This window comes from Callionymus lyra, chromosome 8 (assembly GCF_982586985.1).
Source record: "Callionymus lyra chromosome 8, fCalLyr1.hap1.1, whole genome shotgun sequence".
NCBI classification, from domain to species: domain Eukaryota; kingdom Metazoa; phylum Chordata; class Actinopteri; order Syngnathiformes; family Callionymidae; genus Callionymus; species Callionymus lyra.
The window spans coordinates 25373030-25395057 of NC_141825.1; the positions used below are offsets into that span (position 1 = coordinate 25373030).

General features: G+C 40.8%; 2 protein-coding genes across 2 annotated transcripts; one reads left to right on the plus strand and one right to left on the minus strand.

Annotated features, from left to right (window-relative positions):
* Positions 1 to 445: 445 nt before the first annotated feature.
* LOC148074380 (cytochrome P450 2B4-like) lies at positions 446 to 7546 on the minus strand. The gene is made up of 11 exons (XM_087796591.1): positions 7359 to 7546; positions 5536 to 5698; positions 5319 to 5471; positions 5096 to 5256; positions 4402 to 4470; positions 4237 to 4341; positions 4041 to 4179; positions 2449 to 2534; positions 2282 to 2383; positions 2078 to 2219; positions 446 to 869 (listed from the first exon to the last, which is right to left on the minus strand). Exons 1-11 carry the CDS (start codon positions 7515 to 7517, stop codon positions 691 to 693), a joined length of 1458 nt encoding a protein of 485 aa, XP_087652717.1. The 5' UTR covers positions 7518 to 7546; the 3' UTR covers positions 446 to 690.
* Positions 7547 to 14483: 6937 nt separating this feature from the next.
* Positions 14484 to 21931, plus strand: psme3ip1 (proteasome activator subunit 3 interacting protein 1). The gene is made up of 7 exons (XM_087798114.1): positions 14484 to 14558; positions 15159 to 15295; positions 16391 to 16489; positions 17915 to 18056; positions 19542 to 19679; positions 21469 to 21536; positions 21602 to 21931. Exons 2-7 carry the CDS (start codon positions 15169 to 15171, stop codon positions 21853 to 21855), a joined length of 828 nt encoding a protein of 275 aa, XP_087654240.1. The 5' UTR covers positions 14484 to 14558; positions 15159 to 15168; the 3' UTR covers positions 21856 to 21931.
* The last annotated feature ends 97 nt before the right edge of the window (positions 21932 to 22028 follow it).

The window sequence follows — 22028 nt, forward strand, 5'->3', positions numbered from 1 at the left end:
CAAACTTCTTCCTCCATCCACAGCAAAAATAAATAAAATAAACCCTTAACTTCATAGCTTGACAGGATGTCTTGAATAGGTAGAATTGTACCGCTAGAGGGCGCCGTTTACAACATTGCCAGGGGGTCATAATGTTAGAGCGCTTGCACAAATAAACATTCCAGGCAGGATGTGAGCCATTACTTCACTGGGTTGAGATAAAAAAGTTTCTTCGCAGACGGAAAAAAGCACAAATTCCTTCTAAGGAAAACAGAACGGCGGTAGCTTGTCTCCGTGGCAACGGTTTTGTTTTTTTAACCCTGAAGTCTTACATAAGTCTTTACGGAGCAGCAACACTGAAGTCTGAGTCCACTGGACTCTTTCCTAAATGTTCAGATACTATAATTATTAAATTAATATTGATTGAATTTACCAAATGATCCCAGAAGTAAAAAAAGAAAAAGAAGATTTTTAAAATTGTGTTTATTTGACGTCTTAAAATGTCGTTACTAACAAAAAGTTTCACCTCAAAGATACATTTTTTAAACGCCAACATGGTTACAAGGGTGCCGGCGTTACGGGGGTGCCGGCGTTACGAGGGTGCCGGCGTTACGAGGGTGCCGGCGTTACGAGGGTGCCGGCGTTACGAGGGTGCCGGCGTTACGAGGGTGCTGGCGTTACGAGCGTGCCGGCGTTACGGGGGTGCCGGCGCTAGCGCGACTCCACCTTCAGGCGGTACGTCTGCGGCGTGAGCGTGACGCCGTACACCGGCGTGTAGTCGGGCTCGCCGGCGTCCTCGGGCCACGAGAACTTGAACTTCCTCAGCAGAGTGACGGTGATGAAGAAGAGCTCCATGCGAGCCAGACCCTCGCCCAGACACATGCGCGGACCTGCAACACGGGGGGTCAGAGGTCACATGATGACGAGGTCACTGAGACGTCAGGAGGATTTTAACGTTTTACGTGTTATTGAAATTGTTTTTTTTAAAGCATTGACTTTTCTTTTTTGAAAAATCCAATTAAATAACTTCTATATTGAAGTTGAATTCGTTTTTAACTTAATCATTAAATTTAATCATTTGTATATTCAAAGGTTAATTATTTTTTTTGGATTTATTAGGACTTTTGTAACTTAACCACTCATGTCTTTCTGGTACTTGTGTGTTTTGAAAGGCGCCTCATGAATAACTGGAATTATTATAATTATTAACATTATATTGATGATTATATAAGTGACGTACGTTCTCTGCCCGTCAGAGTCGTGACTGAGGAGGTTTTGACAATGTTTTAAAATATAATATTGCATGAAAATATACCAGAATTTTGAAAATGTCATGAATAAAGTAACATCAATTTAAGGTTCACTATAAACGACATACACTTGCTGCCCATCGGAGTCGAGTATTACATTTTTTCGATAAAAAAATGTTGGTACAAAGGAGCCTCCAGACATTACCAATAGAGCACCGAGCTATTCCAACCGTCAGCCAATCGTGCGACGCGCTGACGATCACGTGACGACGCAGAAGCGTTGGCCTAGGTTGGATTTTAGCTTTAATTGAAGGTAGTTTAACGGTTAGCTTGTTGTGACTTTAAAAGATGGAGCGAGTGGCTCGGTGCTCGATTGGATTGGTCTGGTGATGGACCAACATTTTGATATTGAATTTAAAACATTGAAAAATATACATTCATTCATTCATTTTCTATCGCTTTATCCCTTGTGGGGTCGCGGGGAGACTGGAGTCCTTCCCAGTTTTACTGGGCGAGAGGCAGGGGACACCCTGGACAGGACGCCAGTCTGTCTCAGGACACACACAGACAGACAACCATTCACACACACACTCATACCTACGGACAATTTCCCTCAATTTCTCAATCGACCTCTGTATGTTTTTGGACTGTGGGAGGAAACCGGAGTGTCCGGAGTAAACCCACACAACACGGGGAGAACATACTAACTACACACAGAAAGGTCACAAGTTGGCTCGGCCTGGAAGGGAACCAATAACCTTCTTGCTGTGCTTAAAAAACAACATTTCAAAGAACAAAAGTGTGATCGTTCTAAATGTGAACCGGTCACTGATGTCAACAATAATCACCTGCTGAGAACGGGAGAAAAGCTTCGGGCTTCACAAACTCTCCGTCGCCGTTGAGGAAGTTGTCGGGGTTGAACTGGTCCGGGTGCTTCCACTGACCCTCCTCCTTCAGCACGGAGCCCATGTTGGGGATGATCACCGTCCCCTGAGAGCGCCAGGAAGTCAGTTGTGGACGTGCGACACGAGTGGTCGTCGGCGACACCAGACCTTGGGGATGGAGTATCCGCACAGCTCCGTGTCTCTGATGGCGGCGTGGGTGACGCTGAGGGGGACGGTGTTGGCGACCCTCTGCACCTCGTGGATCGTGGCCTGAGGAGGGGGGGAGACGTCACTGTCCACACAGCCCAACATCTGACCGCGAGCTAGAGCTTTACCTGCATGTACGGCATGTTGTGTCTGTCTTCAAACGACGGCTCCGGCTTCCCCGCGAGGACCTCGTCGATCTCCTTCTGACAGCGCTCTGACCACACCCCAGAGTCATGTGACCACAAGCATTTAACTTTTAAAGCAGCTCTATGTGAGTTGAACTGTAGCGACACCAGTGGACTACAGTGGTAGTGTTGAGCCCGACGGGAGACTGCATTTCCCATGAGCACTCGCTAAACGTTTCCATGTCCCGGTTTGTAGCAGTTGATGAATGTTGTGTTTCCAGACTTCATTGATGAATGAAGGATGAAACTGATGAGGTAATGAATCATTGTAATGAAATATGATATGACGGCTTTGAAAATAACATAACTTTAACTTTGTTTTTGTTTGTAAATGACTTAACTTTAACAAACCCTAATAATATATACATATATGTATATATATATATATATAATTAGGGTTTGTATTGGCAAGAATCTGCCAAAAATATTACATATTTTTCATTTCTTTTTTACCTTCAGATTTATTCAAATTACTATTTTTTTCCTTTGCATTCTGAATTAATATTATTATAAAAAAATAAAACAACAACAACTAAAAACAGATTAGAAAAAAATATATAATAATGAATAAAAACACAACATATTAAAATAATAAAATAAATAATATGATTTTTATACGCACACTTCAATATACAACTTATTGTATTAAATTATATTTAAATTCCTTCAAATAGTTAGTAATGTTTCCAAAACTACAAATAACAATAAACATGATATTGTCGTCCAGGATTCAGGGCAGTGTCATGAGTCTACATGTTCCTCCTTTGTTTCCGGTTTTATTGTGAAATCCGCTCCCTTCTGTGTCTGTGCTAGTCTTACTTCCCCCCTGTCTGAGTAGTAATTGTTCTAAGCCTTGTCTTGTTAGCCCCGCCCCCAGCTGCTGCTGATTGCTCCCCTGTGTTCTTAAGCTTCCACTCTCTGTCACGTCCTTGTCTTGTCATCACCGTTTTACAGTAAGTAGTATCTTGCCGTTGAGTATTCCTGCTTCCTACCCTGTCTCCTTACCTTTGTACCGACCAAGACTCCATTCCTGCCTGTTGTGAGTTTCGACCTGTTTCTGCCCCTTGACGCCAAGTTTGCTTTACCCCTGCTTTGCCTTCTGTTGCCGATTCCTGGACTGTATGACTCGCCTCTGCCTTCACCACTGAATTAAACCAAGTCTCTGCAAATTACCTCTGCGCCTGGGTTTCTCCGTTCCACACCGTGATAGGCAGGAAGTGTGTGTGTCACCTTGAATATGAGGTGTGTGTGTGTCACCTTGAATATGAGGGTGTGTGTGTTACCTTGAATATGAGGGTGTGTGTGTGTGTGTCACCTTGAATATCAGGGTGTGTGTGTGTGTGTCACCTTGAATATCAGGGTGTGTGTGTGTGTGTCACCTTGAATATCAGGGTGTGTGTGTGTGTGTCACCTTGAATATCAGGGTGTGTGTGTGTGTCACCTTGAATATCAGGGTGTGTGTGTGTGTGTCACCTTGAATATCAGGGTGTGTGTGTGTGTGTCACCTTGAATATCAGGGTGTGTGTGTGTGTCACCTTGAATATCAGGGTGTGTGCTCAGGTACAGGAAGCCGGTCAGCAGCGTGTTGGACGTGGTGTCGGTGCCGGCGAAGTAAAGGTCCAGACAGTACATGACCATCTGTTTCTCTGAGAACTCTGTGGTTTCTTCTCCTTTCTGTGGACGACAGGTTCAGACACCACAGAAGAAGAACGAGCGAGGAGGAGTCGACACCTTGTCCATCTCGTCCAGGTAGCAGTCGACGAAGTGTTGAGGGTCTCCGGGAACTCTCTTCTGCTTCAGCTCCTCCACCACCGAGTTGGTGATCCTGTTGCACTCCTGGAAGACATTCACACGTTCACGCCCGTGCGTCCGACAACGAGGGTTCTCGACACGTACGATAACATTCTTGAAGGATTTGGCAAACGGCAACGGCAGACCTCGGATGATGGGGAAACTGTCGTACAACTGTGAAGCAAACACACAAACATCTCATGACGTGAAAGACTGTTGAAGATCTTGGAAGTAGAAGATCTTGGAAGTAGAAGATCTTGGAAGTAGAAGATCTTGGAAGTAGAAGATCTTAGAAGTTGAAGATCTTTGAAGTTGAATATCTTAGAAGTTGAAACTCACGACAAAAACAAGTGAACATGTGAAGAAAATGTTTTCAACACAAAGTATGATGATAATAGATGGATGGATGGATGGATGCAACACATATTATATAATACAATAAAGTATTTAACATATATTAAGGAAATAAATAACTACAATATCTAATACAGATTAAATAAATAAAAATAATAATTGAATACATATTATAAAAGTAATAAATCAAACTCTGTGATACACATTGAATGAAGAAGTGCATTAGAATATTTAATACATATGAAATAAAGAAATATAATATTGAATGCATATTAAAAAGGATCATATACTGTACATCCTTTTGTTTTTAATCAAACTTGCTTTTTAAAGAATATTTGCTTTTCAATATGTGTTTTTCTGCCTGGACCAGTATTTTAGCGAGTACTTGTACACACACGTGTACTACACATACACAGCAGGAAATGAAAAAAGACTCCAGACTCACCACCGACCACACTGAATTGGCCAACTTGGCGTTCTCGGTGAAGCAGCGGACGATGGTCCTGATGTTGTAGTGGTCGTAGTTGTAGCGGCGGCCGAACAGCACCTGGCAGATGATGTTGGACGAGGCGTTGTGGAAGATGACTTGAGGACTCATGGTCTTGCCTGAAACACGAGCAGCGCTAAGAGTCGCCGGAAGAGACGATGCGGAACCCGCGACCACGTACCCACGCTGGCCTCCAGCTCGCTCACGATGTACTGGATCTCTCCCATGATCCTCTCCTCCATCGACTGCTTCCCCATCCCGAAGTTCCTCAGAGTCATCAGGGCGAAGCGACGAAGTTCCTTCCAGCGGGATCCGTAATCGGCCAGGATCACCCCTGAACACGACATCGTGACCACCTGCAGGAAGGCCGGGTCCATCATGAACAAACAAAAATCTACCCATGTTTTCCGTGACGATGTTGGAGTAAAGGTCCTGGGGGCGCCCGGCGAAGTCGGTACCCTTCGTGACCAGAAGCTCCTTGATGGCCCGCATCCCGTTGACGATGAGCATCGGAGTGGATCCCACGTAGAGGGCGTAGACGTCTCCATACTTCTCTCTCAGCTGCGTCAAATTGTACAATATTAAACATGTTTAATTATGGATAGAAAAGAGCAGGATCTGCTTTATTGGAGATCGTCTTTTGTGCTTGAAGTTTATGTAAATTGTTGGATTAACAAACATAATTATTGGGAGTTTAAGAAGTCAGAGACATTTTTAAGAAGCAACATTATATCATCATTTATTTTATAATAATATTTTTTTCATTGGGGAAAGTATTGAGGAATAAACAGACAAGGAAATACAAGATGACAATTGACCCTAAAATTTGTTATTTAATAAGAATAACTTCTTGAATTTGCCACAAAATGACTCCGACTTTGGCAACAGTAGTTCAGAGGATTCCAATGATTTCTGTTGCACTTTCTCGACAGCAGGGGGAGCCAAAAACACATACAGATTGCGCAGCAATTTTAAACCGAACATTATGGACAATTACGTCACACAAAGCGCTGAACTGTAGGATAAATAAAATACTAAAAGATGTTTGAAATACACGTAAAAAAAATCATTTCCGTAAAACAGAGATACAGAGACAGAGACTAACAAACAAAGAGGTATAAATGGAACTGCTTTAAACTAGTTTAAATCATAGCATCAGACAGAAAACATTATCGTCGACGCACACGAAGTTGAGTTATGGTGTCCCACAAGGTTCTGTTCTTGGCCCTATCCTATTTACCGTTGTGCTGATGACACGCAACTGTATTTTTCAATAAAGCCAGATGAAAAAAACTACAATCGTATCATCAAGGATGGGCTGGATGAGCCAAAACAAACTCCTTTAATCCGAGTCTGGTTCTTCTTGAGGTTTCTGCCTGTTGAAAGTGAAACGTTTTCTCGCAAATATGATTCTCTGGAACTTGTTTTTCTCTTGTATAGTGTTATTTAAAAGTTTGTCTCCAGATCAACTATTTTGTGAATTGAATCCGTTAATAAAATTGAATTGAATTCATTGATATATTGTTTGTTTTTTTGTCAATAAAGTAAACTTTATTGGTGGATGAAGGTCTTTCATTAAACACACGATCATTCTTAATAGATTCTTAACAAAATCCGTCTTTTTAATATACTCGATATGTTCTCAATTAAAACGTATAAGTTAAAAAAAGGTTATTTTTAAATGTCGATGAAAATCGAAACGGTTCCCATGGTGTGCAACAACACGTATGACGTCATCCACGAAACATCTTGAAACGATCCTTCATCAGTTGGAGATCCTGTGTTTTTTTTTGTTTTAATTGTAAATGTGACTCACAAAATGTTACTCGTTTGGGTGAACACTACTGCAATCTAGAGTCCAAAAACAATCGATTGTTAAAAATAGTTTGGAGGGATCTGAGATGAACGTCTAAAATTGAGCCTCAAAACTTAATTTCCAATTGTCCCTGAACGTCACAAATAAAACACACTAAAGTGTAAGGTTCATTGACCAACGTTTTTAAAAAGTGAAAAACATCCCAAAGTTCACCTCAACACAACCTGAGGCAACAGTAGATGTTACGTAAGTCCCTGAAGGCAACACGAGCGTTTGTTTTATAGCTTTTAATGAACTCAAATAAATATTGATAAAATGACCACTAACCAATAAAATGTATTTGACTCTAAAAAAAAATGATCGGATCACTGTTTTTTCTGGAGTTTATCCCCGTCCAAGGCTCACCCTCTGGAAGTCGTTCAGGGGGTTCTCGAGGTTGAGGTTCAGGATGTTGCCGAGGATTGGCAGAGGTGTCGGTCCCGGTGGAAAGTTCTTGGGTCGCTTCCTCAGGAACTGCAGAGCCACTAAGAGGACGCAGACGAACAGCAGCAGCGAGACCCACATGATGACTGAAGGAGGACGAAGGGAGGAAAAGTCTGTTAGTGGGTGAAAGTTCTGCAGCAACCTTTCATCCGCTCCCAGGTCCTGGTCCGTAGATAAAACACTTTCTACTCTACGCCTCAAGATAAATCACTGTTTAACGTTACAGTTTAAAATAGCTTCGACAATTATTGCTTTCCACCATATTTTAGTCAGTTTTTCCCTTTTTTCCCAGCGATTTTTGATTCGATTTTTTTTTTTTAGAATGGACGATAAGGAAGGTCCTGAAAGGTAAACGTTGTTTCTGTCCAAAACATCTAGACATTCTTATGAGTATTCTTGTTATCGTTATTATTGTATCATTATTATTATTATTATAAATACATGTCACTGACACCGTTAATGACTAAATGTTCAGTGATATTAGTCAAAGTCAACATGATCAGTTTGTTTACATTATAATTTAAAAGTATTTGTTGTTATTGACGTATTACTATTCTGTTACTTTTTAAATTCATCCTAAAATTTGAGTCTTAGACACAATCATTTACTGCCATAATATAATCAACAAGTGATGTCAATTTATTTTAAATATTTGTAGCCATTTGCAAAATAAAAACAATTATGTTTTAATCAATTACTGGGAATAGAGATGGTTGAGTTTTAATAATAAAAACAAACAGCAGGTTATTATCGTTTATTATTTGTAATAAAAGAGTTTTACCGTAAGTTTACAAATAGACAGGCAGGTTTTCTTCTCAGTTTGGGACGATGTGATGGCAGCGAAGGTTTGAGTGGGTTCAACTGAAGTTAGGAACGATCATCTAAGGTTCTCTTGTGTTCTGACCCGAGACTTTAGTTCCCCGGTCTTTGACTTGACTGCAGGTTCTTCTTTGCTTGAGACTGAGAATCTGAGCTTCCAGTGTTGACTCAGAAAACAAAGGTTTGTTCGGCTTCACCTCCGAATGCATAGAAACTAGATCTTACGTATAAACAAACATTAGGCTCAACACAATCCAGGTACTACCCAGATTCACCTGTGAACACGGTCAAAGGTAAACATCAGATAAACGCTTCCACCGACTCTCTGTCCTTGTTGGTGAGCAATGCGGTTGGACTTTGTTTTGTTCTTTCACTCCACCCTAAACATATTTAAAATCCATTTAAGGGAAAACCTTCCAAGTCAAAGTAGAGCTCAGGTGAAGGTTCTTACAACTGTTTTTTCACTGTGACATGAATAAGAAGCAAATCAGTGGCTCATAGAATTCTATTCATGTCACAACAGGTTCGTCCACTGATCACTTCCTTCTGCACACATTTGTACAAAACTCACTCTTGGTGGGTCAGTGTGGAGCCCAGAGAGAAAGACGGGTAAAAGGTCGCTGTTGTGAGTTTTACATCCGCCCTCTAACCGAGCTTCACCCATTGGTTAATCCAGATGGATCTCAATGAGATCCTATTCTGTCAATCAAAATGGTCTGATTGTTGTTCAGCTGAACCTCAGAAGGTGTCAAAGAAGGTTCAGTCCAAAGACACCAATGTGAAATGTTTTATTTACTTTCATTGTGTTTGAAATGATTTTGAGATGGTTAAATGTGTGTTTAAATATTAGTTAAGGAACACATTGCAGCACTATATTGATTTTGTTAATAATGGGTTTGCTAAAATAACATTTCATTTGAGTTTGGAAAATTACAGGTAAAAGATTCAAAAGAATAGTACACAATTAAATATCAGAGTTTTACTAAAAATTCATGAAATTAGATTTAGTGCTTATTAATTCATTTAAAATATTCGATTAAGATGTTTAAATGAACTTAATTTAAAATGAATTTAGAATGTTTAAATTCAGTTAAAATTATTTAAAAATGTTTAATTTAAATGGATAGTTAAAATGTTTTTGTTTATCTGTCTTTAAAGGTTTACAACCTAATTACTGAGAAGCCGAAAGAAAAATAAAAGTGAGTGGAACGTTTGAGTTGTCCTTGTGTCCTTTGGAACCTGAACAAAAGGTGAACTTGCCAGTTGTAAACCACGCGGAGCAGCCTGGCCCTGAGGATGAATGGCTTCAGATCCAGAGACAAGCTGTTGACACAGAGGAAATCAAGATGGCGGAAGTCGGTCCAGCAGCTCAAAAAGGAGGGTACCTATGCAAAAAGCAGCTTCACAAGACAAGCCAACTTCATTTCAAGAGGAGCAAGCAGCATGCTTCAAGTCGAAGTAAAGGGTGAATTCCCTAAGCTTTCAGACTGTTTCAGAAAGATGCTCGATGCCAATGATGACTACAGGATTGGGCTGGAGGCTGACATCAAGACTGAGGAGAAGGAAGCATGTCTTGATGAACAGCAAGAGGCCGACATTGAGAGATCTGTAACAGAAGGCAAAACAAAGTTGGCAGAAATAAGAGACATTGTTCAAACAAACCTATGGTCAAGGTATGGAAAAAGTGAACTTCTTGTGGCAATCCTGGAAGCAGAATGATGAGACAGCTGATGTACCTGTGGAATGTGCCAATGTAGAGGGCTAAGAAGTGCACCTCACTCTCTTGGACAAGAGAATAAAAGATGCCCTCTCAAAAGTGTCAACATGGGAGAGATGGATCCCTGTGGACCAAAAGGATGAATTAGATGGGAGAGTTGAGGAGGTAAGGGCATCCTGCTACAGGCTTGAATTAAGAAAGGCTGAATTTGCCACTGCACGGGCAATCAAAGAGCAAGGCACAGGAGTGAAACTACCACCCCAACCGGCAACATCCACACCAATAGTGAGAATCAAGCCAACTACTCTGCCTATCTTCAAAGGAAGCAAGAGAGAATATCACTGATGGAAGAAAGACTGGGAAAGCCTGCAAAAGCAGGGAGAGCTATCCGGATCAACCAATTCAACTCTTGGAGAGTGTAGATGACAAAATCTCAAAAGACCTCAGACCTCAACCTACACCACTGCAAATGACATTATCAGAGTCCTGGAGAACATATATGGCAATGAGTTAACCATCACTGTGGAAATCCTTGAAGGGCTGGAGAAGATGGCACATGTGAAGGGGAACCAGCCAATAAAGGTCATTGACCTCATACAGTCAGTGGAGAAAGCCCTAGCAGATATTACAGAGTTAGGAAACCTATACCTCTGCCCAAAAGGAGAAGTCAAAAGAAGGGAAGAGAAAAGGGGGGAAAAGACGGCAAAGGTGAAAGCAAAGTAACGGAGGAACAAGAGGAGATCCTGTCAGAACTCTCCCCAGAAATGGCGGATCGATGCAGAAAGGCTTTCACCAACACTAATAAAACAACAGTGACACTCAATGCTTCAGGCCAGTCTGAGCTACTGCAGAGAAATGGGCTCTCTGAACTTCCTGTCATCATGATGCTGATGCAAATCACTGCAAACGCAGGTCAAAAGATTGGGACTTTGAGCGACCTGGCTTCAGATACAAATTATATTACCCATAAGGCTGCGGAAAGACTGAGGTTAAGAAATGAGAAGATAACTTTAGTTGCGCTTGGGGTTGGTTGAATGACCATGGAGGTGAACACACAAAGGTATCCCCTCAAAGTCAGAGTCAAGACACGGAAAGGAACGGAGAGGGCTGATGAAATGGTCTGTTACGGCTTGGATGAAATCGCCAGAGTGCATCAAGTAATTGAACCAGAGAAGTTAAAAAATTCTTCCCAGAAGTCAAATTGAAAGAACTTGAAAGGCCAGAAGAGGTGGTTGAACTTCTTATTAGCCACCTAGAGGGAAGACTCGCACCCCAGAGGGTAAAAATCATCAGAGGCCTCTTCTTGTTGAAGGGTCCATTAGGGAAGATAGTGGGTGGAGCACATCCTGCTCTATCAGAGCTGTCCTGATGAGGTTCAGAGATTAGTGAATATGCAATTACCAGAGTCAACATTGGGGACAGACCTGCTGGTTGAATTGCTCAGTTGGCTATGAGGGAAACAGCCCCCCTCCCCTGCCCAACTTTATTCACTTGGAAGATGAACACATTGAAGAGGACAGCTACGTGGATGACCTCTTAACGTCCCAAAATGACCTTAATAGACTTCACAGCAAATGTTGAAAAAATCTTGAAAGCTGGAGGTTTCTTCCTTAAACCATGGGTCTGGTCAGGGCAAAGTGGGAGGCAAGGAATGGAGACCGGGGAAAACAAGGAAACAAGGTAAAACCTTAATTCTTCCGAATCAAAGGAAGGATGAGGACAACAAAGCCTTAGGAATCGCCTACCAAGTGGATGAAGACAAGCTCTACATGTTAACCTCAGTTAACTTTTCCAAAAGAAAGAAGAAGAGCGTTGGAAAAGATCTCCAGAAGGGAGAAGCTGTAAAAGCGGAGATCTGTGGTGCTGTTTTCGCAACCAGGTTCAGAAAGTATGTGGAAAGCATGTTCGAATGAAGATTGAGAGATGGTTCCATCTACTTGACAGGTCTTGGGAGCCATTCAAAGAGCCAGTTATGGGTACAAAACCTTCTTTGCAAATAGAGTGGGAGAAATCCAGAAGGCTGGACTAGTGCAAGGCTGGTGGTGGATCAGTGGAGATCTAAACATAGCTGAAATCATAACAAGAGGGGGCACCAGAGTTCCTGAAGGGGCCAGTTGAGGAGTGGAGAATGGTCCATCCTGCAGACTCTCCCCATAGGAATGGTGCAGCAGAGGCAGCTGTCAAGATATTTAAGCAGGCATTGAGCAACCTTGGTGGAGACGGTGTTTTTACATGGGGGGGAATTCCAAACTTTTCCCTTTATGGCAGCCAACCTTGCAAATGAGAGACCGATCAAAAGACTCAAAGCAGAGAAGACTATGTAGAGTACATCACCCCAAATTCTTTGCTTTTAGGACGTGCCAATACGAAGGGAGACCCGGTAGATTTCCAGTTTGATGGCTACCCTTACAAGAGACTTAAACATAGTAAGCCATTTCTGGAAGAAGTGGAGCCAATTGGCTGGACCTAATCTGTTCATAAGAAACAAATGGCACACCAAAGAGCGCAATGTTGCTGTTGGAGATGTGGTCTGGTTGGCGGACCAAAACGCCTTGAGAGGGCAGTACAATCTGGCTAGAGTGATCAGTGTTAATGCTGACATCGTAAGAGATGTGCTTGTGAAGACTTTTCCCACCTATCCTGTTCACATAACAAAGGCAATCCGAAAAGAATGGCCTACAAGAGAAAACAGTGGAAAAACCAAGAGGCTTCAAACCAAAATCCCAGCCACAATTCTTCATAGCGCGTCAGACGCATCGTCATTCTCCTTCCCACTGAAAAACAAGCAGAGGCATGTGTGACCTCTCTGGGTTTGGAAAACCAGGAGCTCAAGTGGGAGGTGTTCAGCTGAACCTCAGAATGTGTCAAAGAACCACACTTCCCAGAGTGCAGCAGCAAACCAGCTGCTTCAGTCATTGGCACTAATGTTGGTCAGTCAGAGAGAGAAGACGGTTTACAACCTAATTACTGAGAAGCGGAAAGAAAAATAAAAGTGATTGAGTGGAACGTTTGTGTTGTCCTTGTGTCCTTTGGAACCTGAAGAAGAGGTGGACTCGACAATTGTAGTTAAAAAAATGTTTGATTACAGTTGAAAATTGTTTGATTACAGTTGATTACAGTTGAAAATTGTTTGATTATAGTTGAAAATTGTTTGATTACAGTTGATTACAGTTGAAAATTGTTTGATTATAGTTGAAAATTGTTTGATTATAGTTGAAAATTGTTTGATTACAGTTGATTACAGTTGAAAATTGTTTGATTATAGTTGAAAATTGTTTGATTATAGTTGAAAATTGTTTGATTATATTTTTGAAATTGTTTGATTATAGTTGAAAATTGTTTGATTATAGTTTTAAAATTGTTTGATTATAGTTGAAAATTGTTTGATTATAGTTGAAAATTGTTTGATAATAGTTGAAAATTGTTGATTACAGTTGATTACAGTTGAAAATTGTTTGATTACAGTTGAAAATTGTTTGATTACAGTTGATTACAGTTGAAAATTGTTTGATTACAGTTGAAAATTGTTTGATTATAGTTGAAAATTGTTTGATTATAGTTGAAAAAGTTGAAAATTGTTTGATTATAGTTTTAAAATCGTTTGATTATAGTTGAAAATTGTTTGATTATAGTTGAAAATTGTTTGATTATAGTTTTAAAATTGTTTGATTATAGTTGAAAATTGTTTGATTATAGTTGAAAATTGTTTGATAATAGTTGAAAATTGTTGATTATAGTTGAAAATAGTTTGATTATAGTTTTAAAATTGTTTGATTATATTTGAAAATTGTTTGATTATAGTTTTAAAATTGTTTGATTATAGTTGAAAATTGTTTGATTATAGTTTTAAAATTGTTTGATTATAGTTGAAAATTGTTGATTATAGTTGAAAATAGTTTGATTATAGTTTTAAAATTGTTTGATTATAGTTTTAAAATTGTTTGATTATAGTTGAAAATTGTTGATTATAGTTGAAAATTGTTTGATTATAGTTTAAAATTGTTTGATTATAGTTGAAAATTGTTTGATTATAGTTGAAAATTGTTTGATTATAGTTTTAAAATTGTTTGATTATAGTTGAAAATTGTTTGATTATAGTTTTAAAATTGTTTGATTATAGTTGAAAATGGTTTGATTACAGTTGAAAATTGTTTGATTATAGAAGAGAATTGTTTGATTAAAGTTAAATTGTTTGATTATAGTTAAATTGTTTGATTATAGTTAAATTGTTTGATTATTATTATAGTTAAATTGTTTGATTATAGATGAACATTGTTTGATTAAAGTTGAAAGTTGTTGGATCAATTTAGACAGTTTAAAGCAGAACTCTTAGATGATAATATGAACCAAGCGATAAATCAAGTTTGTGTCTTTTGTGAGTGTCAGTGTTTTAACTGCTGCTATTTAACGAAAAACATACAAATGATTAACAACAACATCATTGATGTTAATCAAAGTTAATCTAACTGCTAAACCTTCACGTTCCCACTGAGGAACTAATCTGGCGGCGGCGCGTTCATGGTCGGACCAGTTTCACCGGCGCACACTCGCACGTCATTGATTTGTGTTATCGTCGAGTAAAGCTGGTAAGTTCGGACATTTAATGGCACATTTGAAACATCTGCTCCTCAAATAAACACGTCAGACTTCACCGTCCGTCTCGAGGTGGACGCAGATACCGGTGATGCGTTCAGGAACCTGAACACTTTAGCTGCAATGCTAGTCTGAGCTAACGTTTTTTGCAGGTTTGTAGCTTCACGACAAAATCCAACAATAAAATGTTTGCGAAATTAAATCAACACTTATAGTAAACAATATAGAAAAACGCTATCTTTGAATTCCAATCTTTTTTCCCATATTATTTATTTTCTTAGTCGACATACTCCATTAAATCAGTGTCCAATCCCTCATGTTTATTGCATAATATCTTAAATAATTTGACAATTTTCAAGCCATTAAAGCTTCATATGAGTTTCCTTCTGAGTTAGTTATTGTTGTTTTGAGGTTCGCTTGTGAGTAAACATGACAAAAGTCTGCCACAAGAGAGCGACACAGGCCAACAGAACAAAACAAAGACACACGTGTTCAACACAACCTCCATCATACATACAGTGTTATGGGAGGAAACCAGAGTACCTGGAGTTGACTCGTCGTTACCTGCTCAGGTGAGGTCAACTTGTGTGCAGGTGGGCTGTCATGGAAGGGGGAGGGTCCACCGGGGTCGACCTCAGCAGGAAGTTCGTGTCCGAGTCGGAGCTCGATGAGAAGAGGAAGAAGAGACAAGAGGAGTGGGAGAAGGTCCGGAAGCCAGAAGACCCCAAAGGTGAAGGAGCAGGATTGTGATGAAGAGTGAACTCTCACTTTATTGATGATTGTGTTTGTGTGCATAATTTTGTGTGCATGATTGTGCATGTGTGCATGATTGTGTTTGTATGCATAAATGTATATGTCTGCATGATTGTGTTTGTGTGCATAATTATGTGTGTGCATGATTGTGTTTGTGTGCATAAATGTATATGTGTTCTTGATTGTGTATGGGTGTTTGTGTGCATAATTATGTGTGTGCATGATTGTGTTTGTGTGCATAAATGTATATGTGTTCTTGATTGTGTATGGGTGTTTGTGTGCATGATTGTGTTTGTATGCATAATTATGTGTGTGCATGATTGTGTTTGTGTGCATAAATGTATATGTGTTCTTGATTGTGTATGGGTGTTTGTGTGCATGATTGTGTTTGTGTGCATAATTATGTGTGTGCATGATTGTGTTTGTGTGCATTAATGTATATGTGTTCTTGATTGTGTATGGGTGTGGCCGGTATGCATGCATGCATGTGTGTGTGTGTGTCCCTTTGTGTCTGGTATGAATGTGCGTGTATGTGTTGTTTTTTTTTTTACATGTGTGCGTATGTTTTTGTGTGCATGCACTTGTATGTTTGTTTGTGTGTGATTGAGCATTTGTATGCGTTTGTGTATGTATATGTGTGTTTGTTCATGCGTGTGTGTGTTTGTGTACATGCGTGTGTTTGTGTGGATGTGTGTGTTTGTGGACATGTGTGTGATTATGGATGTGTGTGTTTGAGTGGATTTGTTTGTTTGTATACATGCATGTTTGTTTGTGTGCATACATATGCATGTGTGTATGTGTGCGTTTGTGTGCATGCGTGTGTTTTGTGTTTGTGTACATGTGTGTGGATGTGTATGTTTGTATACATGCGTGTGTTTTTGTGTGTTTGTGTGCATGTGTGTTTTTGTGGATGTGTGTGTTTGTATACATGCGTGTGTTTTTGTGTGCATGTGTATGTGTGTGTGTTTGTATTCATGCATGTGTTTTTGTGTGTTTGTGTTTGTATACATGCATGTGTTTTGTGTGCATGCATGTGTGTGTGTGTCTTCATGTGTGTGTCTTGTCTCCACAGATGCTCCAGAGGAAAAGTATGATCCTCGGTCTCTGTACGAACGACTGCAGGAGCAGAAAGACAAGAAACAAGAGGAGTTTGAGGAGCAGTTTAAATTCAGTGAGTTGCAAACATTGTGCCTTGAGAACATCTCAAGGTCACTTCTGTCTGGACATGATGAACATCATTCATGGTCTCGCTCTTCCTCATCTCTTCTTCATCTCTTCCTTATCTCTTCCTCATCTCTTCTTCATCTCTTCTTCATCTCTTCCTCATCTCTTCTTCATCTCTTCTTCATCTCTTCCTCATCTCTTCTTCATCTCTTCTTCATCTCTTCCTTATCTCTTCCTCATCTCTTCCTCATCTCTTCTTCATCTCTTCTTCATCTCTTCTTTATCTCTTCCTCATCTCTTCCTCATCTCTTCTTCATCTCTTCTTCATCTCTTCCTCATCTCTTCCTCATCTCTTCCTCATCTCTTCTTCATCTCTTCTTCATCTCTTCTTTATCTCTTCTTTATCTCTTCTTCATCTCTTCCTCATCTCTTCTTCATCTCTTCCTCATCGCTTCTTCATCTCTTCCTCATCTTCTCTTCATCTCTTCTTCATCTCTTCTTCATCTCTTCCTCATCTCTTCCTCATCTCTTCTTCATCTCTTCTTCATCTCTTCTTCATCTCTTCCTCATCTCTTCCTCATCTCTTCCTCATCTCTTCTTCATCTCTTCTTCATCTCTTCCTCATCTCTTCTTCATCTCTTCCTCATCTCTTCCTCATCTCTTCTTCATCTCTTCCTCATCTCTTCCTCATCTCTTCTTCATCTCTTCTTCATCTCTTCTTCATCTCTTCTTCATCTCTTCTTCATCTCTTCTTCATCTCTTCCTCATCTCTTCTTCATCTCTTCTTCATCTCTTCCTCATCTCTTCTTCATCTCTTCCTAATCTCTTCCTCATCTCTTCTTCATCTCTTCCTCATCTCTTCTTCATCTCTTCCTCATCTCTTCCTCATCTCTTCTTCATCTCTTCTTCATCTCTTCCTCATCTCTTCCTCATCTCTTCCTCATCTCTTCCTCATCTCTTCCTCATCTCTTCTTCATCTCTTCTTCATCTCTTCCTCATCTCTTCTTCATCTCTTCCTCATCTCTTCTTCATCTCTTCTTCATCTCTTCTTCATCTCTTCTTCATCTCTTCCTCATCTCTTCTTCATCTCTTCTTCATCTCTTCTTCATCTCTTCTTCATCTCTTCTTCATCTCTTCCTCATCTCTTCCTCATCTCTTCTTCATCTCTTCCTCATCTCTTCCTCATCTCTTCTTCATCTCTTCCTCATCTCTTCTTCATCTTCTCCTCTTCCACCATCTTAAACGACGAGAACACTTTTCTCTTCACTGACATTTCTGCTCGACAAACTCGTGCTTCAGCGAGGAAGTGAATCACCGGCTCTGCTCTTCAATCACAACTCTTTTTTTGTTTCAAGATGAAGGTCGCTGGAGAGAGAAAGAAATGTTCTGCTTCTGTGCCATGTGTTGAGTGCGTTTGTTTCCATGGTGACAGAGAACATGGTGAGAGGATTGGACGACGACGAGACCAGCTTCCTGGACGAGGTCTCCCGGCAACAGAGTCTGGTGGAGAAGCAGCGCAGAGACGAGGAGAAGAAAGAGCTGCTGGAGTACAGAATATCCTTGGACCCCCCGCTGTGCTTGTCATGACTGCTGGACCCTCTGACTGGTACCTCATGGTCTCCAGCGTTCTTTAGAACCTTTTTCACTGACGGACTCTAGTAACATGTTCTTATGGTCCCTTAGAGAGTTTTACTTTCACTAGTTTACAGGTTGATTGTGTTTTTTTTAAACTTGACCGAAACAAGCATCTTGAAGATTATATACGAACTCAGAGAAAATCTGAATCAAACATATTTCGGACAATAATAATCGAGACACGAAAACTATTATTGTAATAAGGTCGTGTGTTGGCGACAATCTGGTGATTCGTGATGTATCACGATACAGTGTCAACGATACGATATATCGTGATAGTGTAGTAACAAGTATATATGTGTAGTATTGTCCAGTACTTGACTCTGGTGTTGTGATAGTGTAGTAACAAGTATATATGTGTAGTATTGTCGAGGACTTGACTCTGGTGTTGTGATAGTGTAGTAACAAGTATATATGTGTAGTATTGTCCAATACTTGACTCTGGTGTTGTGATAGTGTAGTAACAAGGATATATGTGTAGTATTGTGGAGTACTTGACTCTGGTGTTGTGATAGTGTAGTAACAAGTATATATGTGTAGTATTGTCCAGTACTTGACTCTGGTGTTGTGATAGTGTAGTAACGAGTATATATGTGTAGTATTGTCCAGTACTTGACCCCGGTGTTGTGTTAGTGTAGTAACAAGGATATATGTGTAGTTTTGTCGAGTACTTGACTCTGGTGTTGTGATAGTGTAGTAACAAGTATATATGTGTAGTATTGTCCAGTACTTGACTCTGGTGTTGTGATACTGTAGTAACAAGGATATATGTGTAGTATTGTTGAGTACTTGACTCTGTTGTTGAGATAGTGTAGTAACAACTATATATGTGTAGTATTGTCCAGTACTTGACTCTGGTGTTGTGTTAGTATAGTAACAAGGATATATGTGTAGTATTGTAGTATTTACAGACCACATGACTCTTGACGAAGTCGTAACTGCTTTCATTTGTTTTAAAACCAAAATATGTCCAAACATCCTCTGTATCCTCTCGTCCTCAGTCATTGCCGGGATCTCGCAGGATTTCCTTCTTACTTACTTAACTTTTCATGTTCTTACTGCGGAGGACGTAGTGACTGCTGCCATCTAGTGGCTTGAAGTTTAATTGCGATACAAAAATTAACAAACACTGAATATTTGCACTGTATTTGTGAATATAAAACATAAAATAAAAAATTATATTATTATTATATTATTATATATTATTATATTATTTTATACAAACTTTAAATATAAACTACGAAAGAACTATAATTAAAAACAATGTGATTTGAAAGAAAAACTAGAAAGCAGACGTTTCCTGCTGCTCGACCTTTAACAGTCTTTAATATCATTCCATTAATTGATCTCAGTCATTAAAAGTAAAAACCCTGGAATCTTCATCAGTCGTCTCTGTTTCTCTGACCTTAACGATGACCTCACAGCGCGATGGTCAAACAGGTGACCCCCGACGGTCGCGCCCCCGAGCCCGAGAAGAAGGCGGCGACGCCCAAACACCCGGAGCAGAGGAGCAGCCTGTTGTCTCAGGCTCACCTGTTGGCAGGAGCGGTGAAGAGACGCAGGTGACGCACCTGAGTACACACTCTGACACACTCTGTATACACAACCATGAAGTCATGTTTACCATATTTTTCAGACTATAAGACAAAAAATTGTGCTCCTTGTGTATCATTCAGGTTGTTCTTACTTATTAGATGTAATGTGGCATCAAGCGCTTATATTCTGTTAAAATGTCTTCGTACGACTTCAGTAAACAACCGTAGTATTACTCTGCGAGACTCCCAAGTATTACTTCATGAGGCTCAGACGCACCACAAGGCTTCATAGATTTACGCCTTAAGGCTTCACCACACAGTAAGGCTTGGTAGTATTACTTAGTGAGGCCCCTGTAGTGGTACTTTTCAAGCGTCAGACGCACAGTAATGTTGGCAGTAATACTTTCCAAAGCTTCGTAGTATTGCTTCGCTCGGCTCAATGGTGTTACTGCTCAAGTCGCCGTAGTATTAATACTCATGTCTTTGTAGTATTCTTCCACATGGCTTCGTAGTATTACTCTGCGAGGCACAGTAGTATTACTCTTAAACGCTTCGTTGTATTACTCCAAGAGGCACTGTAGTATTACTCTACAAGGCTTCGTAGTATTACTCCGAGAGGCACTGAAGTATTACTCCACAAGGCTTCGTAGTATTACTCCGAGAGGCACTGTAGTATTACTCTACAAGGCTTTGTAGTATTGCTTCGCTAGGCTCAATAGTGTTACTGCTCAAGTCTCTGTAGTATTACTGCTCAATTCTCTGTAGTATTACAGCTCAAGTCTTCCTCACAAGGCTTCATTGTATTACTCCGAGAGGCACTGTAGTATTACTCTACAAGGCTTCGTATTATTACTCCGAGAGGCACTGAAGTATTACTCCACAAGGCTTCGTAGTATTACTCTGCAAGGCTTTGTAGTATTACTCTGTGGGGCTATGTAGTATTACCCCACAAGGCTTCATAGTATTACTTTGTGAGGCTTTGTGACACCACAAGGCTTTGTAGTATTACTTTGCAAGGTTCTGACGCACAGTGATGATGGGAGTAAAACTCTCCAAGGCTTCGTAGTATTGCTTCGCTAGGTTCAATAGTGTTACTGCTCAAGTCTCTGTAGTATTACTGCTCAATTCTCTGTAATATTACAGCTCAAGTCTTCGTAGTATTCCTCACAAGGCTTCGTAGTATTACTCCGAGAGGCACTGTAGTATTACTCTACAAGGCTTCGTATTATTACTCCGAGAGGCACTGAAGTATTACTCTACAAGGCTTCGTATTATTACTCCGAGAGGCACTGAAGTATTACTCCACAAGGCTTCGTAGTCTTCGTAGTATTACTCTGCAAGGATTTGTAGTATTACTCTGTGGGGCTATGTAGTATTACCCCACAAGGCTTCATAGTATTACTTTGTGAGGCTTTGTGACACCACAAGGCTTTGTAGTATTACTTTGCAAGGTTCTGACGCACAGTGATGATGGGAGTAAAACTCTCCAAGGCTTCGTAGTATTGCTTCGCTAGGTTCAATAGTGTTACTGCTCAAGTCTCTGTAATATTACAGCTCAAGTCTTCGTAGTATTCCTCACAAGGCTTCGTAGTATTACTCTGCAAGGCTTCGTAGTATGACTCAGTGAGGCCTTGTAGTATTACTTTGCATGGGTCTGATGCACTGGGAGGTTGGTAGTATTACTGCAAAAGCCTCCACATAATTACTTCACGGCACAAAACAAAATGAGTCTCATAATCAAGTTGACATTATGGTCTGAAAACTACGGAACATGACTTCAAAGACAACAAGACACCGACGCTCGGTTGATCCTCAGCTCGTCCCAGTCGTCCGACGGCAGCAAGAGGCAGAAGTCGGACCTGTCGGCCTCGTCCGGACCCGCAGGTGAGCAGCGACCGAGGCGACGCCCGTCGCGTCGAAGCTGACGTTCTCCGTGTGCTCGTGTCCAGAGCAGGACGCCGGCGCGGCCACGGGGGTCCACGAGGCGAACCAGGTCCCCCGCCTGACGCCCAGGAGCCGCACCACCCCCCTGAGCTCCAGCCAGGGCGTGGTCCACCTGCCGTCGGCCGCCGTGTGCGTGGGCGTGCTGCCGGGGCTGTCGGCGTACTCGGGCAGCAGCGACTCAGAGAGCAGCTCGGACAGCGAAGGTAGCGTGGACGCAATCATGTTGCCGTACCCCCGACACACTAAAGCCTACAGATGAACACACACTTCAGACACACACACACCTCAAGAGGGCCCGCTACCGTAATGATCCTAGTAAATGCACCACTTGATGATTTTTGCTTTCTCCACTTGCTGTGTAACCTCAACGTGACGCTCCCTTCCTCTCCCAACCACATGTCCTACAGTTTAAGACGAGACCCGAAGACCTCC